The sequence below is a fragment of the Aedes aegypti genome, chromosome 1, assembly GCF_002204515.2.
Source record: "Aedes aegypti strain LVP_AGWG chromosome 1, AaegL5.0 Primary Assembly, whole genome shotgun sequence".
Taxonomy (NCBI): Eukaryota; Metazoa; Arthropoda; class Insecta; order Diptera; family Culicidae; genus Aedes; species Aedes aegypti.
Genome location: NC_035107.1, coordinates 142220053 through 142243211, shown reverse-complemented (window position 1 = coordinate 142243211; position 23159 = coordinate 142220053). Strand labels below are relative to the sequence as shown.

Below are 23159 nucleotides of genomic sequence, written 5' to 3'. Positions count from 1 at the left end.
GGATTTCATGCAAGAAATTCCTCCAGGGTTCCTTCTGAGATTTCACCCGGAATTCCTCAAGAGATTCTATCAGGAGTTCCTCTATAGATTCTATCAGGAGTTCCTTCAGGAAACTTAACAGGAATTCCTCCAGAAATTACATCCTCAAATCTACCTGTCCCACGAATATAAATTCTAGAATTTCAGCAACAAATTTGCATGCAATGCTAGAAAGGACGATTTCAATTATTTACTCTTTGATTACTATTTGATTTATATTCTAAATTTGTCTAAATAGTCATTTTTAGAATCGTAGAACAGGTAGAAAATGAGGTTACGATTGCCACTGATTCCTCCAAGGATTCCATCAAGAGTTCCTCTAGGGATTCTATCGGGAATTCCAATAGGGATTCTGTTAGGAGTACCTTTAGGGCTACCATTAGAGTTCTTCTGAGAATTTCATCACGAGTTCATCCAGGAATTCCATCAAGAGTTCCTTCAGATTCCAGCTAGCATTGCTTCCGAGATTCTATTAGGAGTTCCTCCAGAGTTTATATCAGGAGGTCACCTACGACTGACATCAGTATCTTCTAGGGAAATCATACGGAATAGGCATTCTATCAGGAGTTCCAGCAGGAATTATATCAGGAATTCCTCCAGAGATTTCATCAGGAGTTCCTAAAGTGATTCCATAGGGAATTCTTCAAGAGATTTCATCAGGAGTTCCTCCTATGATTTCATCTGGAGTTCCTGCTAGAATTCTTCTTCTTCTTGGCATCAACGTCCCCACTGGGACATAGCCGGCTTCTCAGCTTAGTGTTCTTATGAGCACTTCCACAGTTATTAACTAAGAGCTTTCTTTGCCAAAGTTGCCATTTTCGCATTCGTATATCGTGTGGCAGGTACGATTATACTCTATGTTCAGAGAAGTCAAGGAAATTTCCTTTATGAAAAGATCCTGGACCGACCGGAAATCGAACCCAGACACCTTCAGCATGGCGTTGCTTTGTAGCCGCGGACTCTAATCACTCGGATGGGATACCTCCAAAAATTCTTCAAGGAATAAATATCTCCATGAATACTCAAAGGTTATTAGGAATTCCTCCTAAGATTTTTCCGGAAATGTCTCAGGATTTTATCACCGGAATAACTCTACAGATTCCATTAGAAATTTCTCAAGGAATTTCTCACAAAATATCTTCAGAGATTCTTGGGGGTTTTCAGAAATTAATTCAACAATTTTACCAAAAATTTCTAATAAAGATTTCACAAGTAATTAGGGAATCCATCAGTATATCCTCAAGTGACTCTGCGAGGAGTTCCTCCTAGGATTCAAAAAAGGAATTCCTTCAGCGATTCCTCTGAGAATTCGTTCATTGAATTCAACAGGAATTGCTTCGAAAATTTCGCTAGGATTTCCTCTAGACATTCCAACTAAAAGCCCTCCAGGAATTTCTCTAAGGATTCCACCAGAAGTTCATCCATGGATTGGATCTGAAATTCGCCCAGATAATTCTCCATGATTTCCATCAGGAAAATCTTCAAGGGATGAGCTGAAATTCTCAAAGGGGTCTCACTAAAAATTCTTTTAGAAGCTTCACCAGTATTTTTCCGTTGATTTCACCGGAAATTCAAGAAAATCTTCTAAAAGTTCTTCCAAAACATTCTGGAAAAAATCCTTCGGTTCCTTCAGAGATTTCACCAGTATTTTATCTAACTATTTCTTCCGGAATGGTGTTTTTTAAGAAATTTCGCAATGAGTTCTTCCAGGGTTAAGAATATTAAGAGAGTTTCGCTAGAAATTCTTTACCAGAAAAATCTTATACAGCTTCGCCAGAAGTTCTACCAGAAAATACTTCAATGATTTGACTAGGATTTTCCTTCTTCGAATTTTTCAGGATTATCAGAAATTCCTCCAGGGTGTCAATAAAAACCACAAGTTCAAATGACTTTTTTTTTCTGGAAAACCGCGAGAAAATCGACCAGCAATTCCACGAAGGGTTGAACTTCAAATTGAATTCCTTGAAAGATTTTTTGGAAAATTTCTGGAGAAAATCATTTAATAATTTATACTGAAATCATTGGAGAAATCACCAAAGAAAACACTGGAGAAATTCACTGGGAAAATCCCTTAATATATCTCCTTAAGAACTTTAAAAGCAATCCCTGAAGGAGTTTCTACAGGATTCTCCAAGGCAATTCCTGTTGGATCCCTTGGAAAGATCCTCCAAGATATACTGGAAGGAATTGATGGATAAATTCCTTTAGGAATCCTCGGAGAAATATCCGGTAGATTCTTGAAGTAATTCCTTCAAAAATCCGAGGTCGAATGCCTCGTTGGTTCCCTTAAGGGATACAAAGAAAAATCTTTTAAAGAAACACTGGAAGAATTCATAAATAATTTATTGAAGATTCCTTAGAAGAATCCCCTGAAAGTAACCTGGGGGAACCTCTCGAAAAATTGCAAGTGGAATTCCTGGTGAAATCCCGTGTGTGAAATTTGTTTTTAATTCTTTTGCAGTATATCTTGCTGAATTCCCAAAACTTCCTGGTGGAATCTCAAGATGAATTTTTGGTGGAATCACTGCACAGTGGTCCAGGAATCAGTTTTACGCGGAAAGATGCATTTTGAGCTTTAGAATGAAACATTAGACAAAAACGGTCTTCTACAAAGTTGTTTGTATTAGTAAGGCCCTAAGTAAGGCGTAGGAATCTCTGGAAGAATGTTTGGGTTAATCACTGAAGGATGTTTTGGAGGTATTCCTAGGGAAAGGTTTTTGATGCATAGGAGAAATTCCTGGTGGAATTATTGATGGAATTCCTGTAATAATTTTGTTGAGCAATCTCTATAAAAAATTCTAGAGGAATTCCTAGTAAAAGCACAGGAAAAAAAAGTCTTATACAATCTGTATAGAATTTCATGAAGTTTCGATGGAGGAATTCCTAAATACATCTGTGGAGGATATTTTGGAGGAATTCTTGAAAGAAGCATTGAATGAATAAATCCCTCGGAAGTTTTTGTGTAAATCTCTGGAGGATTCTGTAGAGAAAATTACACGAAATTCCTTTTGGTTGAATTTAAGGAGGAGTCCTAGGAGAAGCCCTGAAAAAAGTTCTGGTGAAATCCTTATGGGAATTTCTGGTGATAAATTTATTGAGAAGTATCTGAAATAATTCGTTATGTGATTCCTGAATAATGATATAACTTTAAGAGGAAATAAAGGAACCTTTGATAAATTGTGATAGCAATCTTGAATTTAACTCTGAAAAATTACTGAAGAAATCACTTGAGGATTTTTTTGATCTTTGAAGGAATGAGTAGAGGAAACCCTGAATAATTAGCAGAGGAATCTTTGAAGGAACCTCTGGAAGAAAGCCAGCCTGAAGAATTTTCCTCGGAGGATTTTGTGGGTAAATCTGTGGATAAATTTCTAGAGGAATTGTTGATGAAATTCCTGGTAGAATCCCAGGAAGACTTTCTGGTGGAATCCGTAGTATAATCAATGGTTCTGGAAAGACTTCAAAGTAGAATAACTAGAGGAAACCGCTAAAGACTCCGGATACAAACTTTAAAGAAATTACCTTAGCCATTCTCATATCGATGACTGCTCAGAATAATCCCCGATAGAGATCCCTCATACTTTTAGAGTTCTGCCGGAATACTTCGTGCGAATTGTAATTGTAATTCCTCCTCAGTATCCATTTCTTCCGGTATTTAAATTCCGAAAGTTCTGCTCTTTCTCACAACGATTATTGCCATAGAAATATTCACCCCCACAGCCACAGAAATCGAAAAAAATAACACTAGGCTTGCCGAGAGCATTCAAAACATGCAAAGAAATATGGTGTTGCTGCAACAAACTTTGACAGTCGGTCAAACGGTTGCAGCAACATAGATCGGTTTGACTAACTTGGGGGCGGAGTCAATGTTGGTCAAACCGTCTGAGCCTCTGTGGGCTGCATTATACTCCGCTCGTGCTCGGACATTTGGGTCTGGCCGTTAAGTCTCTGTGGACACCTATGTGGCACTTAGCGATTTACTTACAATCACTTACCCTATGGCCTTCGGTGCCGCATTTTCTGCACATCTCTTTTCAGCCAAGTTCTTTATTATGGTTTGAAGAACGAGTTCTTACTATAGGATATTATGTTTGTACTTACATTGCGGCTATCTGGGCCCTATGCTGTCACTTCAGTTATGCGTTTTTCCCTCTTCAAAGGATGTCAGCCCTTTTTCCGCCTTTCCTTCTTTTACGTTTGTGCAAAATTATACTCTTGTTGAAAATTGTTTGCATTGTAAATTCACTAGATTATTCATGAAGTTAAATCAAATGCGATTGGGCTTGATAATGTTTCAATAAAACTGATAAAGAGTCTACTACCATTGTGGTTGGCACCTCTTTCACATATTTTCATTTAAATCATTGAATCTTGCGTTTACCCTCAAGTGTGGAAACTAACAAAAATAATCCCATTACCGTAGTGGTCATAGTACCAAAACTGCGATGTTGAAAGTTTGTGACGATATAGGCGTCGTATTAGGTAGAGATAGTAAAGTTGTTCTTGTACTTTTAGACTTTTCGAAAGCATTTGATACGATCTCGCAGATTTAGCAGAAATGCAGTGGTTTTAATTCATTCATAACTCAACAATCGTCAACAAGCTGTTTTCTGTAACAATACTCTTTCCAGTTTCCTTTCCGTTTCCTCTGGTGTTCCTCAAGGGTCTGTTCTTGGCCCTTTTCTTTTTAGTCTTTATATTAATGATTTGCCAAACGTTGTAAAATATTGTTCTCTTCACCTTGGCAGATGACGTTCAATTATATTTGAACTGCTTCAAGAAAAGAATTGAAGAAATCACAAGACTGGTAAATTTTGACCTCAAAGCAATTCGACATTGGTCACTAGAAAATACCCTCAAACTAAACGCGACAAAAACTTATGGTATAATGATCAGTCGAGAAATCAATGTGGAAAAACCTTTACTGAGAATCGACAATGAAAGCATCGAATTCGTAGATTCAGCAAACGTACTAGGGTTCACGATACAGAATAATCTCAAGTGGGATAAATATGTTTTAAAGCAATGTGGTACAATCTACGCTTACCTTCGTGTATTGTATGCAAACGGAAATTTGTTAAATCGCTCTACCAAAATCAAACTATTCAAAAGTTTTATCTTGCCTCATTTCATATCGAGCGATTTCTCAATCGGCTTTGCCTCTGTTCATGTTCAGAGTACAATGAAAATATCTTTGAATTCTTGTATTCGCTTTGTTTTTAATCTCTGTAGATTAGATCTTGTTTCACACTTGCAACCTATGCTTCTGGGATACTCGTTTCAAAATTTTATAAAATCTCGCTGCTGCATATTATTGCATAAAATAGGCACAACTAAAATGCCTGGGTATCTCTATGATAAACTCCGACCATTCCATAGTCCACTTTTCCTCCGCTTATGGCAAAACATTGTTTGTTAGAGGTGTTATTCTGTGGAATTTATTACCGAACTATCTGTGTCTGTGTTCAAAAAGCAATGTCAGGAGTGTTTTAATTAGTCAAGAATCAAAATTGTGTATTTTATTGTATTTTTGTTTATGTTCTTTGATGAGATGCTTAAACATCAGTGCCAGTATGCTGAGTAGCATTTAAAAAGTCATTTATTTTAAGCTATCGGAAAAATATAAATCAAATCGAAACAAATCCCCATCCTTCCCTCCCCTTTCTTCTCTTATGGGATAGATAATGAAATAGTCTTGATTTAGTTCTTGAAATCTCCTAAATAACGGAGAACGTGCCTCTGGAGCCAGCTTTCTGATACCTGATAGAAAAGCATGGTGCACACAGAGTAAGAGTACCGTCGATGGGGGTGACAATGGGTCTAGGGGGTGAGATTGGGTCAAAACGGAAAAATATGTTTCGTAAAATATTTCAGCTAATAACGCTGATATTACTAAAATTAATAATTCATATGTTAGGGAACATATTATTACACATAATTCATAACAATATGCATTTTTAGAAATAGTAGTTTTTGTTCACTACATCAATAAACTTGCATGTTGAAACTAGATAAAATTTACAACATTAAATTTCTCCTGTACAAAGTATCACGCATGTACTCTAGCCTCTATCGTTGTATAAGTAGAATGTTGAAAGTCTTTTCATTACACATCACAGGTATTTTCTGGAATCTGTTTGATTTTCCCACAAAAAAATCATTTTTTCGGTACGATGTCTAAAACATTGAAAATGGGGGTGAGATTGGGTCAAGCAAGAACGATAGTAAATGAAATTCCAAGTCCACTTTTTTGACATTTTACGGTGCCGGGTGTTCTCTTTTTTCATTGAGATGTGTTTATTCTTTCTAAATACAGCATCTCTGAAACATCAAACAAGTCTACTTGAGTATTCCATGCATTGAATAACAATACAACGCATTTTGACAACTTCTCAAACCAGCAACTGTGTTTCGTGCGCAGCAACATCGTAAATTTTTATCAAAAGGGTGTTTTTTCTAAATTTGATTATTTATCAGTGTTTTCATATTATAGAAACATCTCACGGAAGTACAAATGAGTTCGATCGCTGAAATACTTGGATTATGACGTCAACTTCTGCCTGAAATTTATTGATCGTGGAATGTCGCACCGAAATTTAACTATTTGCGAAGGTTTAAAATAATCACTGTTTCAGTACACCTTTGGGGAAACTGAATGGGCTTTATAGCAATGGGGATGAGACTTTGAAGACAATTTGAGGGAAACACCAAGAAAATTTATGTAAACTTGACGATAAATGTTGGGTTTACATATTTTTTCTCATAGCTCTTCAATTTTCAGTATAATCTATCTTTTAAGTGGGTTTATCATACTTGTGAAACATCTTAGATATCTTTTTGTCTTGTTTGCATCGTTTTTTATCAATATTTTTCAGTTGTGAATAGTTTTGAAATCATATTCTCAAAAACAAGTTATTTCAATTACAGTGACCCAATGTCACCCCCTCTATGGGGTGAGATTGGGTCATTTTTCGTTCACTTGTGGTTCCGCTGTGAATAAATATTTGTCTTTAATATTTTGAACAGTTGTTAATGTACCATCAAAGTACATACACACCAAATTTGAAGTTTATTGGAGTTAGATTGCGATAGTTATTCAAAAAATAAATCACACATATCCCTTTTTGACCCATTGTCACCCCCAACGACGGTACAGCTACAAATTTGCCAATAACATTCATAATTTTCTGACACCATTTTTTTTACATTCCATGTTTTGTATACCACCAGTACTATTGTTATGTGTATTATGTCCTCTCCTCCAGGTATGAATATTTTCCCGGCTTCGCAGGCGAAGAGATGTGGAATCCAAATACCAATGTGTCGGAGGATTGCCTGTATCTGAATATCTGGGTTCCAACCAAGACCCGATTGCGCCACGGTCGCGGCCTAAATTTTGGGAACAACGACGTAAGTACCCGGATGATTTATTTTCATTGTTTTCGTTTATAGGACGCCATACTCCGTATAGAGAAGCTAAATGTTGTTGCATTATACATAGAAGCAAGCAGCGAACAATGAGACAAGCTTGTATATTACAAGGAGCATTTTGAAGTAGATTTCCTAACATGTTTCGATCAAATATGCTTCAACGAACATTAATGAATTCAAAAACGGTGTTATGCAATAATGTTTAAGTTAAACTTGTCTCATCGTTGAATGCTTTTTAGTGTCTATTAGAGCGTCCAAAAAATATCAATGTTCGAAAAGTCACGATAATGCAAGTTACGCTTACTTATAGCTATTTTGGAACAAATTAACTTATTAAAAAATGGTTGTTGAAAAAACATTTGTAGTTTAATAAATCCTTGCGATGTGGTGACATTGGACGGAAGAAACTGGAATTGGTCCGCATCGACTTTCCGAACATTGATTTTTTTTTTCTGGGATACTCTATTGTCTAAACATAATTCAACGTACATTACTCTTTCTACCGATGCCCGTTGCCTTATGGCAGTACTTTCAGGACGATGATGACTTCCAGCGCCAGCACCAGTCCAAGGGTGGTCTTGCCATGCTAGTGTGGATCTACGGTGGTGGTTTCATGAGTGGTACATCGACCTTGGACGTGTACAACGCTGAAATGTTGGCGGCAGTTGGGAACGTAATCGTTGCGTCCATGCAGTATCGGGTAGGATCATTTGGGTTCTTCTATCTGGCCCCCTATCTGAACGACGATGATGCACCTGGTATGACTAGATCATTTTTTAATTTTTCATTCATCATTGTTTACAAGAAATATACAGTAGGAACAAATATAGAAACATTGCGGCTAACATAGAGCAATATTGCTTATTTCATGTGGTTCATTGAACCAGCTTTTCTAAACGAAAAAATACCATACATCGATTACCGTAGCACTAAATGAAAAAAAGTATGGCAAAACGATTGAGATAGGCAAAATTGTGTCTAAATTTGATATGCCTATAACTTTATGAAAAATTGATGAATTTGAATGCAACCGGTAGCAGTCGACGGCAAATTTGGTCTAGTTTTAGGACACCGGAGATGATCCGGATTTTCCGAGGTCATGTCAAAATGGCATTTTTTCTGTCGCTTGCATTTTTGTGCGGTATGAAGTTCTATAGATGTCTATAATTTTCTATAATTATGAAATAGGAAGTTGAATGCCGGTGGATGCATTAAGATTCATTGGAAGTCTTCAAAAATAAGACCACTTCCGACGGATTTCACGCCAACTCGACAAAGGGATTGGCAGTACCCCTTCAGAATTCAATGAAACTTTCTGGGACCATGTGAAACTAAGATACTTTACATACTTTGTTTTTTCAAAATCGATCTAAACTAACATTTGGAAAGGGTCAAAGTTTTTTTTTTACTTTTTTTATAAACCCGTATAGCTCGAAAACGATAAGACCTACAAAAAAGTGTTGTATGGGAAACTGTCGTGAAACTTCCCGTTTTTTTAGAAAAAAAAAAAAATAAAAAAATAAAAACACATTTTCTACAATGAAAAAAAAAAAATATTCAAAACTTTAAATTCGATTTAAAAAAACGGCCATTTCAGATTTTGATCACCATTAAGCAAAAAGTTTCGTAATTAAATTTACTAAAAGTCGTCCATACATTGCAAATTGGGCATATCTTAGGGAAAAAAGTTTTTCTAACATCGAATTTTAAGTCCCAAATTTTTTTTTACTTTTTTTATAAACCCGTATAACTCAAAAACGGTAAGACCTACAAAAAAGTGTTGTATGGGGGACTGTCGTGAAATTTCCTGACGTTCTAGAGAAAAATATTGAAAAAATAAAAACACATTTTATGCACTGAAAAAAAAAAATATTCAAAACTTTAAAGTCGATTTAAAAAAAAAAACGGCCATTTCAGATTTTGATCATCTTTAAGCAAAAAGTTTCACAATTAAATTTACTAAAAGTCGTCCATACATTGCAAATTGGGCAAATTTTAGGGAAAAAAGTTTTTCTAACATCGAATTTTTTAAATCCCAAAGTTTTTTTTTACTTATTTTCATAAACCCGTATAACTCAAAAACGGTAAGACCTACAAAAAAGTGTTGTATGGGGAACTGTCGTGAAATTTTCTGAAGTTAAAGAAAAAATATTGAAAAAATACAAACACATTTTCTACACTGAAAAAAAAAAAAATATTCAAAACTTTAAAGTCGATTAAAAAAAAGCCCATCTCAAATTTTGATAATCCTTAAGCAAAAAGTTTCGTAAGTACATTGCAAATTGGGCATATTTTAGGGAAAAAAGTTTTTCTAACTTCAAATTTTTCAAGTCCCAAACTGAAATTTATTTTTCCAAAGATTTTGTTTTAAACCGTCAAATATGATTGTATTTTCAAGTGATAAATGAGTTTGAATCAGAAAATAGATTGTATTTTTTATTGAGAATAGTTAAAAACGGAATTATACAGTGATTATATCCCAGCCAACAAATTAGTTCACATAACTGAGATTCAACTTAGTAAAGTGAACGCTTATTCGGAAATAAATGATTGTATAGAATGCATAGATTCCCTCTATGTGGGCATATGTGGAGACCATATACGTACATTCAAAAAAATGCAGTGTAGGAAATACAACTTGAGACGAATTTGTTTGGTGCTTTCTATAATTTCGTACATATTAGTATTTTGCACTTTATACAACTTTGTTTTAACAAACAAACGAAAAATAAAAAAAAGGTAAAACGAGTAGGTGCAAGCCTCCACGCAATGATCTTCAGATCGCTAATCATATTGGCTACCACTGTTCCGTTCAGTTATTGTTAAATGATACGGAAAGATGACAAATATAAATCCCACAATATAGCCTTCTACCCCATTTATATTGCCACCCAAGCTCAAGTGAATTTGTCATCGGTACATTTCATAAACACTCAATTAGCTCCAATGATTGAAACAGATTTAACATGCTTTAAAACAGTGGTTCTCAACCTTTTTGCAGCTGCGACCCCCTTTGAAAATCTACAAACATTCCGCGGACCCCTTAAATGGATGGTCTCGAAATGAAAGTTTATGAAAGCCATCCAAAGTTTTTTTTTATGAACCAGCAGATACCTTTGGCGGGCACACCCAGAAGTCAGTTTGTAATTCATGAAAAATAGCATTAAAAATAACAATTTGCATAAATTCGTAACTGGTACATTTTTAATCTAATGCATAAGAGAAGCGCCTTTCCATCCATTACTTTGGGACTAACCCCTGTATGTCACACAAGATTGACACATTAACTGGCAACGTCTTTACAAAAGCTGACGAATATGCAGATGTGTTTAGGTGATCACCTACTTAAGAGAGATTCAGAGAATTCTACAAATTTTCAGACATGTTTACACACAGATAATGCAATACTACTGCTAAAATCATCTGGAGTCCACTAAATGAAGAATCTTGCCAAGAGTTTAATAAACATCTTGTTAAGAGACCGATAATAAACTTAGGATAAGCTAGGATAAGGATATTGTCAAAATCAACGGAAAATCAGGTAGTTGAGATGCTTCCAATAAAAGTTATTGCTGGTTTGTTAAAAATATTCACAATAGTACGATGAGGCTCTGCTCTAAATGCAAAAGCTTTTCGCTAATTCGAAATCTTCGCCAGGGAATTTCCCAAAGAAAATTTAAGTGTCCTCCATACAGGCTGTATGGTACAATTTCATAAACTTGCAATAAGCTTTTAAGAAGCCTAACTGAAAGCCGATGAAGAAGTTCGTTAAAATGTTTCCAGGAATTCTTCAAAAGCCTTGTCAGACCATGAATCTTTGCAGAAATCTTTATAAGATCACTACGGCATATATTAGTCAACAATCTCACTAAAATTATGCTAATAAATTCGAGAAGATTGATTTGATTATTTAGAAACAGAGAATAATTTCAAATTTCTTCAATTTTTTTAATAGTTCGCTAAGAAACTTACCGGGGGTTTCACCAGGATGCTGGAAAAACCTGTCAGTCCTTAAGGCAAAATTATGCCACGAATTTGCTTTGAATATCTCTAGGAACAAGTTTAGGATCGTTGTCATACTTGAAAAAAAAATACCATGCATAGTCAGTGAGGTTAAATTGGAATTGTAATCTCTTATTGGTAGAAAAACACTACAAGTACATAAAAATTGAACAAGTTGATTTTTCAATATTTGAAATAGATAAAAAATTAAACGCCGCTACCAATGTTCTATGCACAACAAACGATATAGAGATTCCTTGTACTTATTTTTGGATCATAAAAAATGACACAATAACAATGGCTTCGCGGACCCCCTGAGAAGCCGTCACGGCCCCCTAGGGGTCCGCGGACCACCGGTTGAGAAACCCTGCTTTAAAATGATAAATTTGTTTCTCATTTGATAATGATACATGAGCAATTATAGTTATTACCCAGCTAAAAATTTGGTCAACATAACAGAAATCGTTTATTCGGTAAAAGCAAATTGTTTAAAATGCACGAATTCCCTCTATTCGCACAAATTTGAAGACTATATAGGGTTATTCGGTGTAATATGCCCCAACTTCATTTTCACGGGATTGAAGCTTTTCACACGTAAATATTATTGCATATATTACATATGTACACATATGTTCTTTGAGAAGTTAAAGGTCAAAAGTCTGTATAAATTCCAAAAATAACGAAAATCATGTTTTTTGGATTAAAATCTTGCGTCCGATAAGTAAGCCTCATTTGAAATGAAGCCCATGCTTTTATTATTGTACTTATTACAAAAACTTTTACCGGAAGGCGATTGCTAGCGGATTTTTTTTAAACTTAGCAGGTGGTGGAATTTTATTTAGAAACATTTCTACAACGCTGTGTATCTTTTTTCTACGGGAGGGGAATATTGAACGGGTTGTTTTGAAACATCAAGATTTGGACCATTCACAAAAATAATCTTATAAGGACACGTTCCCTTTTAAGAAGCTACTTGACAAGAGAAAGCTGCATGCAGAGCTTGACCAACTTAATAAACAACGCACTGACATAAAGCAAAAACTATTGAAGTAATGCATTCGTTATTCTAATAGAGCCCTTTTTCCTTAGGGGGACGTATTACACCTTTTTACCTCACATATATTTTATGCAATTCATTATAGCCAATACAACTCCAGACAAATTGATTTGGCGTTTAATATGACTAACGTGTATGACAGTGTGTTGCACTTTGTATAATTTAATTTTTACAAACATTGCAAAGACACGAAAATAAAAATTCGAGAGACAGGCTGCAAATTTATTATTTTCAGTTATTAAGATTACAATAGGTGTTGTTAAAATGATGAAGCACCTTTCCTGAGAAATTTCCAGTGAATAAACGTTACAGCTTCCCGTGAATAAAGTGTTACAGCTTCCCGTAAGACTGAGGAACAAATACGGTCCGATTTGTGACTCCAGACGCTCACCCATCACCCCCTCCTATTGAAGTGATTATCAAAGAAATTAAAAAGGTATGCTTATATAAAGTGATATCATTGAGTGAGTAAATCTATGATGTTTTTTTTATCCGTACGTAAGTTTATTCATGAGTACTTTGTATTGTATTCGGTTTATGCTTAGTTTTTGATATGAATCCAGCGATGTGTACTCTTCTCCTGTATGATTTCTAATTTACATCAGAGGAACTCATATCTAATCTTACATTCAAGATTATAATAGAATCAAATCAAGTGAAGAAGAAATCGCAAGGGAATGGCAATTTGAAGTTACATATTTTGTTGTATGAAGTTGGAATTTGTTTAGATACAAATTGAAATCGGATCAAATTACTGACTCCTTATACAATTTCAATCAATTCAATTTTGCATTATATCCAATTCCAATATAAACTGCACATTTATACAATGAGCAATTCTCGCTGAAACCAGGCCGCCATCGGCACCCATCGTTAGAATTCCAATTTTATGTCACTGATCGCTAGCTTTCGATAAAACTTAAGGGTGGTCCTTTTTGTTTTCTCAAATTGGTAGACCCCTCGTACGCCAGCTAGCTAAACAGTTTGCAAAAAAGCCCATTTTTTGATAAATCTTGGGTATTTCTTCACGTGATATGTCTCATATTTCCCTTGGAACACATACCAAACTTAATGGCATCGTATAGAGAAAGGATATAGCTTTCATTTGAAGTTAAAAAAATCCGGCGACCATTTTGAATTTGGCCGCCATCTTGAATTTTGTTAGAAAAATCGTTTTTTCACCATTAGCGCACCGCTCGTTTTGAATTATGAGATCACCATCAGAAAGCTGAGGAAAAACTGCGTAAGATAGGCTACAGAAACTAGGTGTGCAATGGTATTTACCCTATGAAATGAACGATTTTCTAAAACATGTTCCACGATTTTGACGTATATGGCGAGTGCAATCAATACAAACATCATTTTTTGTACAACAAAGATACAAGTTTTCAATAGTTGGTGTATTTTTCGAGTCAGATGAAGAATAGGAGTATTATTTAGAGTGATAAAATCTGGCGGCCATCTTGGATTTTGACGCCATCTTGATTTTGACTAGTAAAATGAATTTTTCACCTTGATAGCACTCACCATGTCGAATTTAGAGGTTACCAATAAAAACAAGGTTACGTATACTCTTCTTCTTATTATTCTTCATTTTCCTGACGTTACGTCCCTAGTGGAACCGAGCCTGATACTCAGCTTTATTAGTTATAAATACAGGTTATTAAATAGGAATTTTCTTTTATAATACGATTTTTAATAACAGAATATTTCTTCGACATATCTTTGAATTCAGTTATAATGAATAAATAAATTTAATGAATAAAAACCGTCCAAAAACATTGATTTAAATAAACAATTTTTTTTTTACCATGTGCTTTTTTGTCATCGAATGAAGTTTATAAATTGTGCGTTGGGACATTAGTAAGTTTTGTGGTAATATCTGTAGTTTTAACGTAAAAAATTTCCAAAAGTGCATTAATTTAGAATGGAAATCTTAAGTTTTTAAGCAAAAAAAATCCTTGATTTTCTGAATCATAAAGTATTGTTTTTACTAACACCCAACATGCATGTGAAAAATAGCGAAATTGAAAGGTGAGAAGCAGGCTTTGTTCTAATGTGGACGTAATGCCGAAACTCAGGTGAATCATTTTGAGTTTGGAAAATCTGGTGGCCATCTTGGATTTCGACGCCATCTTAGTTTTTAGCAGTAGAATGATTTTTTACCATCTCAGCGCTCTACATTAGACCTATTCATATTTTCAAAAATGTCTGGAAACTCCCCAGTCAACCAATACTTTGATTTTTCATTGCAAAATGAACTTCTGGCCAAAATTTCACTCAATTTAGAGTAAATTTAGGTGTGCTTCAAATCAATTATGTGTTTTTGGGCTATTTTCAAGCTTTGAAAAATCATAACTACCGAACGAAACATCGAAATTTATCGGAAATACCTCTACATAGTTGTTTAACCAATTCTACGAACTTTTGCCGAACATTATTTCAAGATTGGAGCAAGTTTTAACATAGTTTGGTTGAGGTTTGTATCTCGAGGTTCATGAAAATCTCTTTTTTCTGGAAGTGTTTTCACTGAAAAGCATGCCTGCATGAAAATTTCGGATTTTTAATTTCCAGACATGATGACTATGCATATCTTAAAGTCAATCCCGTTCAAAGTTACCATTTATCTTACGAAGATAAGTTGTAAAAAATAGGTATTTATGAAGCACATTTGTAAATCCACTGTGGGTGAGCCAAGAGCACCACCGTGAGCTTCAAAGAACACAAAAAATGAACACGTTAGCACTGCCTTTCCTCAGTCGATGATGATGATTGTTTTCAAATCGTTCTAAATGATCAGTGAAATGCGATCAAAACAATCATCACACGGAAAGAAAAAGCAATGCTAACTTGTTCAATTCATTCGATTTCGATACATGTGTCATGCATGATTAAACTATTATCGGGTTGCGCTGCGGTGTTCGATCTTTGGGCATTTATTGTAATTTATTGCCTTAAGCAACATGTAAGCTGTTGATGGTTAATGAATTCATAAATGTATTATGTTTGATTCCCGTTGACTAGGGCCTGAAAAAATAATGTCAATGGGTGTTTTATTTACCATGTATATTAAGAAAACTGTAATTTCTGGGTACTTTGGAGAACAAATTTGGATCAAACAATGTTAAAACTAAATTTAATCTTATTAGCGTGTTCGACAAACTTTGACAGAATATAATTAGCTTTCAAATAGTGGTAATAGCAAGTGGTTTTGATTTTCCACATGCTAGTTATGATTTTCCAAACCTTGAAATAACCCTAAAAACACATTTTCAACTTGAAGCATACTGAAATCTTTATCAAATGAGCTGAAAATTTGACCAGATATTGTTCTTAACATGAGAATTCCGAATACTGCTTGACCGGTAGATTTCCAGACATTTTTTAAAATATGAATAGGTCTACTCTACATGTTTAATTAATTAAAGATCTCCGTTAAAAAACAAACAGATTCTTTATTTCTCATCTTATTTTAGATGTTCAACAGATTGTTCATTTCTATCAATGGTTTTAGACCAAATAAATGAAAGAATTAATGCTATTTTTCAACTCGCAGATATGCAGAACAATCATTCAGGTGGCAAATAAGCGTTAAAAAATTCTACTTGTTAATTTATTTTTGAAGCTTAGGGGCTGGCTCTATTCCAGTAGGGACGTAACGTCAGGAAAAAGAAGAACAAGAAGAATAGTAAGTGTAACGGTGGCATTAAAATTCAACATGTTGAATGTTATCAAGGTGAAAACTCATTCTACTACTTAAAACCAAGATGGCGTCAAAATCCAAGATGGCCGCCGGATTTTTTCACTCAAAATAATACTCCTATTCTTCATCTGACCCGAAAAATACACCAACTATTGAAAACTTGTATCTTTGTTGTACAAAAAATGATGTTTGCATTGATTGCACTCGCCATATACGTCAAAATCGTGGAACATGTTTTAGAAAATCGTTCATTTCATAGGGTAAATACCATTGCACACCTAGTTTCTGTAGCCTATCTTACGCAATTTTTCCTCAGCTTTCTGATGGTGATCTCAGAATTCAAAACGAGCGGTGCGCTAATGGTGAAAAAACGATTTTTCTAACAAAATTCAAGATGGCGGCCAAATTCAAAATGGCCGCCGGATTTTTTTCAACTTCAAATGAAAGCTATATCCTTTCTCTATACGATGCCATTAAGTTTGGTATGTGTTCCAAGGGAAATATGAGACATATCACGTGAAGAAATACCCAAGATTTATCAAAAAATGGGCTTTTTTGCAAACTGTTTAGCTATCTGGCGTACGAGGGGTCCACCAATTTGAGAAAACAAAAAGGACCACCCTTAAGTTTTATCGAAAGCTAACGATCAGAGACATAAAATTGGAATTCTAACGATGGGTGCCGATGGCGGCCTGGTTTCAGCGAGAATTGCTCCAATATAAAATTTACATCCTTATATGATCTCTGGTTTGCTGGGTATTGGTGATTTTTGAGTAAGAATAAATGCGTTTGGCACGGTGATCAATTTCACTCGAATTTACGGTAATTGTTTAGCTTTTTTCAACAAACTTTTGATGCGCCTATATTGTAAAGGGACAAAAAGGTGCAGATGTGATTACCGGCATAAGGAAGTACATCAAAATAGGTTTCAATTGATGGTAAATTTAGCCGTCTGCAATCATCTTCTGGGATGTTATGATCAAAGTGAATATCATCTGTGTTATGGATTAGCTTAGTACTCTACTGTTCTACGCAAATTTGCCCCACGGTCCATGAAGTTTACATAGAACATGGGACAAGTAGGCGTAGAAGGGGAGTACTGTTAAGTAATAGGCCTCTGCATTGTTGTGATTTTGTATATGATTTTGACTTTTACTGGCCTTGTTGTTTACAAATTCCATGAAGGAGTGAAAAGGAGAGGCACATTTTTGTGCAGAGCCCCATAACATTGAATTTCATGGTTACTGTGATTGAAATCTACGTTTTGATTAGGGTAGATGTACCAATAGTCGAGGTACTAAGCACGATTGAACTTCATTTTATCGCCTAAATTCATGAAATGCAATTAATGTGCATGTTAATGTTGTAACGAGAAGTAACGACCATTGACTTAATGATAAAAATGATTTCATCGCAGTAATCCACGGCATGTCAGTGAAAAATAATACCTCCACTATTGGTATACTCTTCCTTTAGTTGCGGTATATTTTTAATTTGTGTTCCCTTAGTTGCGGTATCAGTTGTTTTCTTATGGGATCCTCCACTATAGGAACACTTTACCGCAACTATTGGTACAAGTAAGAAAAGTTTTAGCAATATTAGTGATATTTCATCAGTTTTAAAGCAATTAGAACACTCTTTTCAACTATTCCGTGTATCAACAAGCCAATACGTCGATTGGCAGTGTCAGTTCTGTGGCTAATGTAATAAAATCAGTGAAAACGGCACTACCGCAACTATAGGAACACCCACAACTAAGGGAACACTTACCCTAGTCCGTATTTCTAACACATTCCATCAGTACCATACCGAGCCTTTTCTGTTTCAGCAACGTGAACTTCAAACTAGTGTACCGTAAGGACGCCATTCACCGCTCATTTAACAGCATTTCAACATGTAAAATTCTGTCAAAAATCGGCTGTTTGATATTTTTCACAACTTTTTGCACTAGAAACAAGATTCAACATATGTTCTTGTAGGAAAATAGTTGAGATGTGAAAAATATATAATAGTACCGAATGACATGTAAGGTACCGTGGGGTAAGTGGATACAGAAAAATCAATAGTCAACTTCTTTGTTATGTACAGCTCACGTTAATAATGTAATTCAAACTTTTTTCTGTGGATAACAAATAAGGGACTAATATACTTCAAATCGTCATTTATTTCAATTTTTCTGATTGTTATGTATTGAGATTTAGGGACTTAAAAATTTGCGCCAAATGATCCACTTGCCCCACCATGGTGGGGTAAGTGGATCATCCGTACAAATAAAATCTGTTCTCAAAACAAATGTGGTGTAATTATGTATAGTAAGAATGATATTACTCTCATTATTGTTATTAGTGGTAGTAATGTAACATTTCAATACTTTAAAATTAAAAAGTATCTTTATTTCATCTTAATATAATGAAAAGTATGTATACATTAGTTCACACTAATCCGAACAAAAAAAAACATTATTATTGGATTAATTTGGAGAAAATTCATCTATTCGTACTTAAATGTTATACAGAAGTATTGTTGGATTATTCCTAACGATGTTTTCGAAAAACAAAAAAGTTTAAAAATATTAGTTACATTTACTTTTGGATAACAAACTGAAATCCTTTTATTCTATTTATGAATATATTCGTATCATCTGAACTATTGATATGGTTGATAAAGTACGACAATATGCTTTCAATTAGGAAATTAGTATATTTTGCTCCCTTGCAGCTCAGCTTAGATAAAACACGAAAAGCTTCATGATAATTTTGAAATTATGATCCTTTAATTTTTTTTTTTATATCAGAGAGGTTAAAAAAAACTATTAGATGGATTAATTCATTTTTTTTATGGTCAATTTGAAAAACTTAAGCTAGAAATGAAAAAAAATAAAGGAAAACAACATTTGCGGATATTAAGACTTATAAAAAATTCTCGTAAGCACACTTCCAATAAATGATAATAATACCTGATCCACTTACCCCACCACATTAAAAGTGGGGGTAAGTGTACCATGTACAATATATCTGTATTTATTCATAAAAATCACATGTATTTCATTGTGATTCATTCAATTAGGAATAAAATGCTCACCATGAGTCGATATAAATAATGAAATTCGATTTTAGACAGAGATACATTGGATTTTTGATTGATAGAAAACAATTTTTAAATTCATTAATTTTTGCAGCTAACAAGTTTGCTTGTGTTAGTGTACGTGTAGTACCAGTTTTGCAATAGTATCAGTGTGGGCGTAAGGAGATAACCTAAAACAAAGCAATGGTGCGAAAAAATTCGATTTATTCAAGTATTTATGCTTAATATTGACGAATGATCCACTTACCCCACTGATACACTTCCCCCACTGTACCTTATGTCAATGATACAGTTTTAGGGCGCCATTCACCGCTCATCCGAAATATGAGGCCCTATATACAGCACTAGTTGGAATTAATTTAGTTTCATTAGCTGGTGGTATTCCTTGTACTATAGTACGACAATATATTGAACCGTGTCAGCTAAGAAGCATTTTTAGATCTGCCATAAAAAAAATCATTGTTAAACTCATGTTTAACACCTTAAACAGCCTTATTTATTTTTTTTTGTAAATTATCTATAATGGTAAACCATATGAATTTCATTCTGATACAATCCATTTTGGTATACTAATACATGCTAATAACTTTTATTGCGAAAATTTGTTCACATTTTTTAAAATAATTCAATGAGTGGTGAATGTAGCATGAGCGGTAAATGGCGCTCTTGCGGTACGTAGTATTTTTGGCGTGTATTAAACAGCGAGTAACGCAAAGTAGAATTAATATAACAGAATTAGGCTATTTGAGTTATATGGGATATGTTTTCAAGGTGAAGATAAATCGAAGCCAAAGTTCAAATTTTCAAGAGCACGGATCTGGAGAACCAAACACCCGTTTGAGCTGAAAATCTAATCGATTGGTCACTCTCAGCTAGTGACCAATCGATTAAGTTTTCAGCTTGAACGGATGTTTGGTTCTCCAGATCCGTGCTCTTGAAAATTTGAAGTTTGGCTTCGATTCATCTTTACCTTAACTAGAAACCAATTAATTTTTAGATTATACCTTGTTCTTGTTTGTGTAAGCGGCTTCAACTTTTTAACTAACTACTTTTATGAATATTTTTACAGGACCTTATATCGTGCGGCAAGCACAATAATTAAGTTTTAAAAATTCGAAAACTGGAATATTAAGAACAGCCATGAAATTCAGTTTTATTACTTGACAGCATTCAGTTAATCCATACCACAAATAATATTTACTTTGATCATAGCTTCCCGGTCAGGGGGATGGCATGAGCCAATAATCACCAACCTAACATTGATTCAACAAAATGCGTGTTCTTGTTTTGATTGCTTTAGGAGAGACAAAATATATGTGTTCCTGAGTCGTTTGAGGCTAGCTGCCTGCTACTTGGGTCAGTTTGTCTCAATCACCATCTGATACTGACGGAAGATGGATGTGTCCCCCTAAGCACGGTCCTCCGTGTGGCGTCTTCTGTTGGCTGGACGGGTTATTTTTTTGGAGCGGCTGGGAATTGAATCCATGACCTTCCGCTTATGAAGCGAAAGCGTAACCTCAAGGCTACGGACCCCCTATATGTTTTTATGGTTAGGATACATCAATGATACCTCGCTGATGAGTAAACATTAAACAGAATGATGAACAAATGAAAAGCGTCGTCAAATACGACGATTTAATGCGATATGTTTAATTGCCAGAATCTAGCACTAGCGGCGTATGAGCCGCATACCCGAAAATCAGGAGCAAGTTTAGGGCAAACCTACAAGAAAGTGGGTACCGTAATCCGGGGTATCATCGATCAGCGGGGCAACATTGATCGGAATGACTCATCTCGTAAAAAGTTTGTATCATCAATTATTGATGAAACATTTCCAAATCACGAATGGTGCTTCTCTTTCTTATATTCAAAAGCTAATGTATGTGACGATTTTTGCGAAAATTGCGTTTACATTATGCGTAAATATGTCATCTTTTCGAAACAATGATTTCAATGGATAAGGATGACCCTATCAAAGATTCATGTCTCACATACGTTCTGCAAACGATATGAGCAAGTAAAATGCGGTTCTTACTAAAAATGGCATCGCCGAAAACGATTCCGTTATCAAAACTTTCATAAGTATGCTCAATTTGGCAACATTAACGAATTATTGTAAAGAATTTAGAATTCCCTTAGGAAATTGCCTACCATTAGGCGTATTCCGTGGTTCGAGGTGTTTCTAATTTTAAAATAACTCAAAAAGTAAATGACTTGTAAGAGTTTGGCCTTCATATTCGGCTTCAGGGGCCATGATTTAAGTAAGTAACGATATTTTCAATATTACCGAACGTTGTTTTCATAGGTGATCAATGTTACCCCATATTAGCTAAATCAAAAAATCACTTAAAACATTCTTTTAAACATGCTTAAACCTTTCAAAATACAAAATGCAGTATATAGTCACGAGCTATGAGTGGCAGTACTTGTTTTAAAAATATAAAATTTGCAACAATAGCATTTTTAATCGAAATATTTAAGAAATATTAAAAAAAAAAATTATCAATGTTACCCCGGATTACGGTACCAAAACGCGAAGTACCAAAACGATGTGAAGTGCCTAAATATTTGCAGGGTGACAGCCGTGTCAGTCTCCTGTTCCCAGCAGACGGTCATGGACGGCCAAATTGACCAAAAATTGAAAGCTAAAAGGGGGTCGTCATGAATTGATTTTCCAAATCCTATTTGTCTTCTTATTTTTGACATTAGGGAAAGTGTACCAGTTATGGCCATAGTGGTTCCCTATTTGGCCATATGTAATATTTCGATTAGTTTAACATTTTTAATATTTTTGAATGTTTCAATATTAAGATATATTCTTTATCTTACTCCTAAAACACACAAAAATTTCCAAAATGTGAATAAATTCAAGTTATCGCGTATGGCGAAATAAGGAACCACTATGGCCATAACTGGTACACCTACCCTACTTCCTAACTGGAGCAAAGCCTGCTTCTCAGTTTAGTATTCTAAGAGCATTCCAAAGTTAGTACGTAATCCGGGGTAACATTGATCGGCGGGGTAACATTGATCGCGATGACCATCCTAGTAAAAGTACGAATAAACATTTATCGATGAAATATTTTCAATGCATGAATGGTGATTCTTTCCTTCTATTTATGAGCTAAATTGTGGTTACGCGTTAATTTTCCAACTAATAGAAACACTGATTTTTATGATTATGAATGACACGATAAAAACAAATCATGTCTCACATGAGGTATGAAAACAATATGAGCAAGAGAAATGTAGTTGTTACTAAAAATGACATCGCCGAAAACGATTCTGTTGTCAAAACTTTCATGAATATGTTCAGTTAAGCATAATTCACAAATTACTATGAAGAATGCCACATTTTCTTAGCAGATTGCCTACCTTTAGGCGTATTCCACAAGTCAAGGTGTTTTTAATTTTGAAATAACTCAAACAGTGTAACTTGTAAGAGTTTGGGCTACATATTCGGCTTAAGGGACCATGTTTTTTTAAACATGCTTCGAACATTCAGAAAACAAAATATACTATTAAGACACAAGCACTTGTTTTAAATATATAAAACTTACAACGTACGCATTTAATAATGAAATGTTTAAGAAATATAAAAACATGATCAATGTTACCCGGATTACGGTAACAGAGTGTTTCCTTTGCCAAAGTTACCATTTCGCATTCGTATATAGAGTTTACTGTTTATTGATTAGGTACTGCCACACGATAAAATCGGTGGCAACATTAAGCGAATGGCTAGAGATGCTAGTATTAGAAAGTCAGCGGTGTAATTGTTCATGAAAAATATCATCCATTCCGACTCATACTTCATTAAAACCAATCCCATATCTTTTGTTT

The 23159-nt window shown here is 34.7% G+C and overlaps 1 protein-coding gene across 8 annotated transcripts in view; it reads left to right on the top strand.

The window, feature by feature from the left end:
- LOC5575867 (acetylcholinesterase) overlaps positions 1-23159 on the top strand; it is a 120470-nt gene that overhangs the window by 40431 nt on the left and 56880 nt on the right. For all 8 annotated transcript variants that reach the window (XM_021849077.1, XM_021849098.1, XM_021849092.1 and 5 more), the window contains 2 exons: positions 7305-7449; positions 7997-8228. In XM_021849077.1, coding sequence (XP_021704769.1) covers positions 7305-7449; positions 7997-8228 — 377 coding nt within the window. The remainder of the gene's footprint in view (positions 1-7304; positions 7450-7996; positions 8229-23159) is intronic.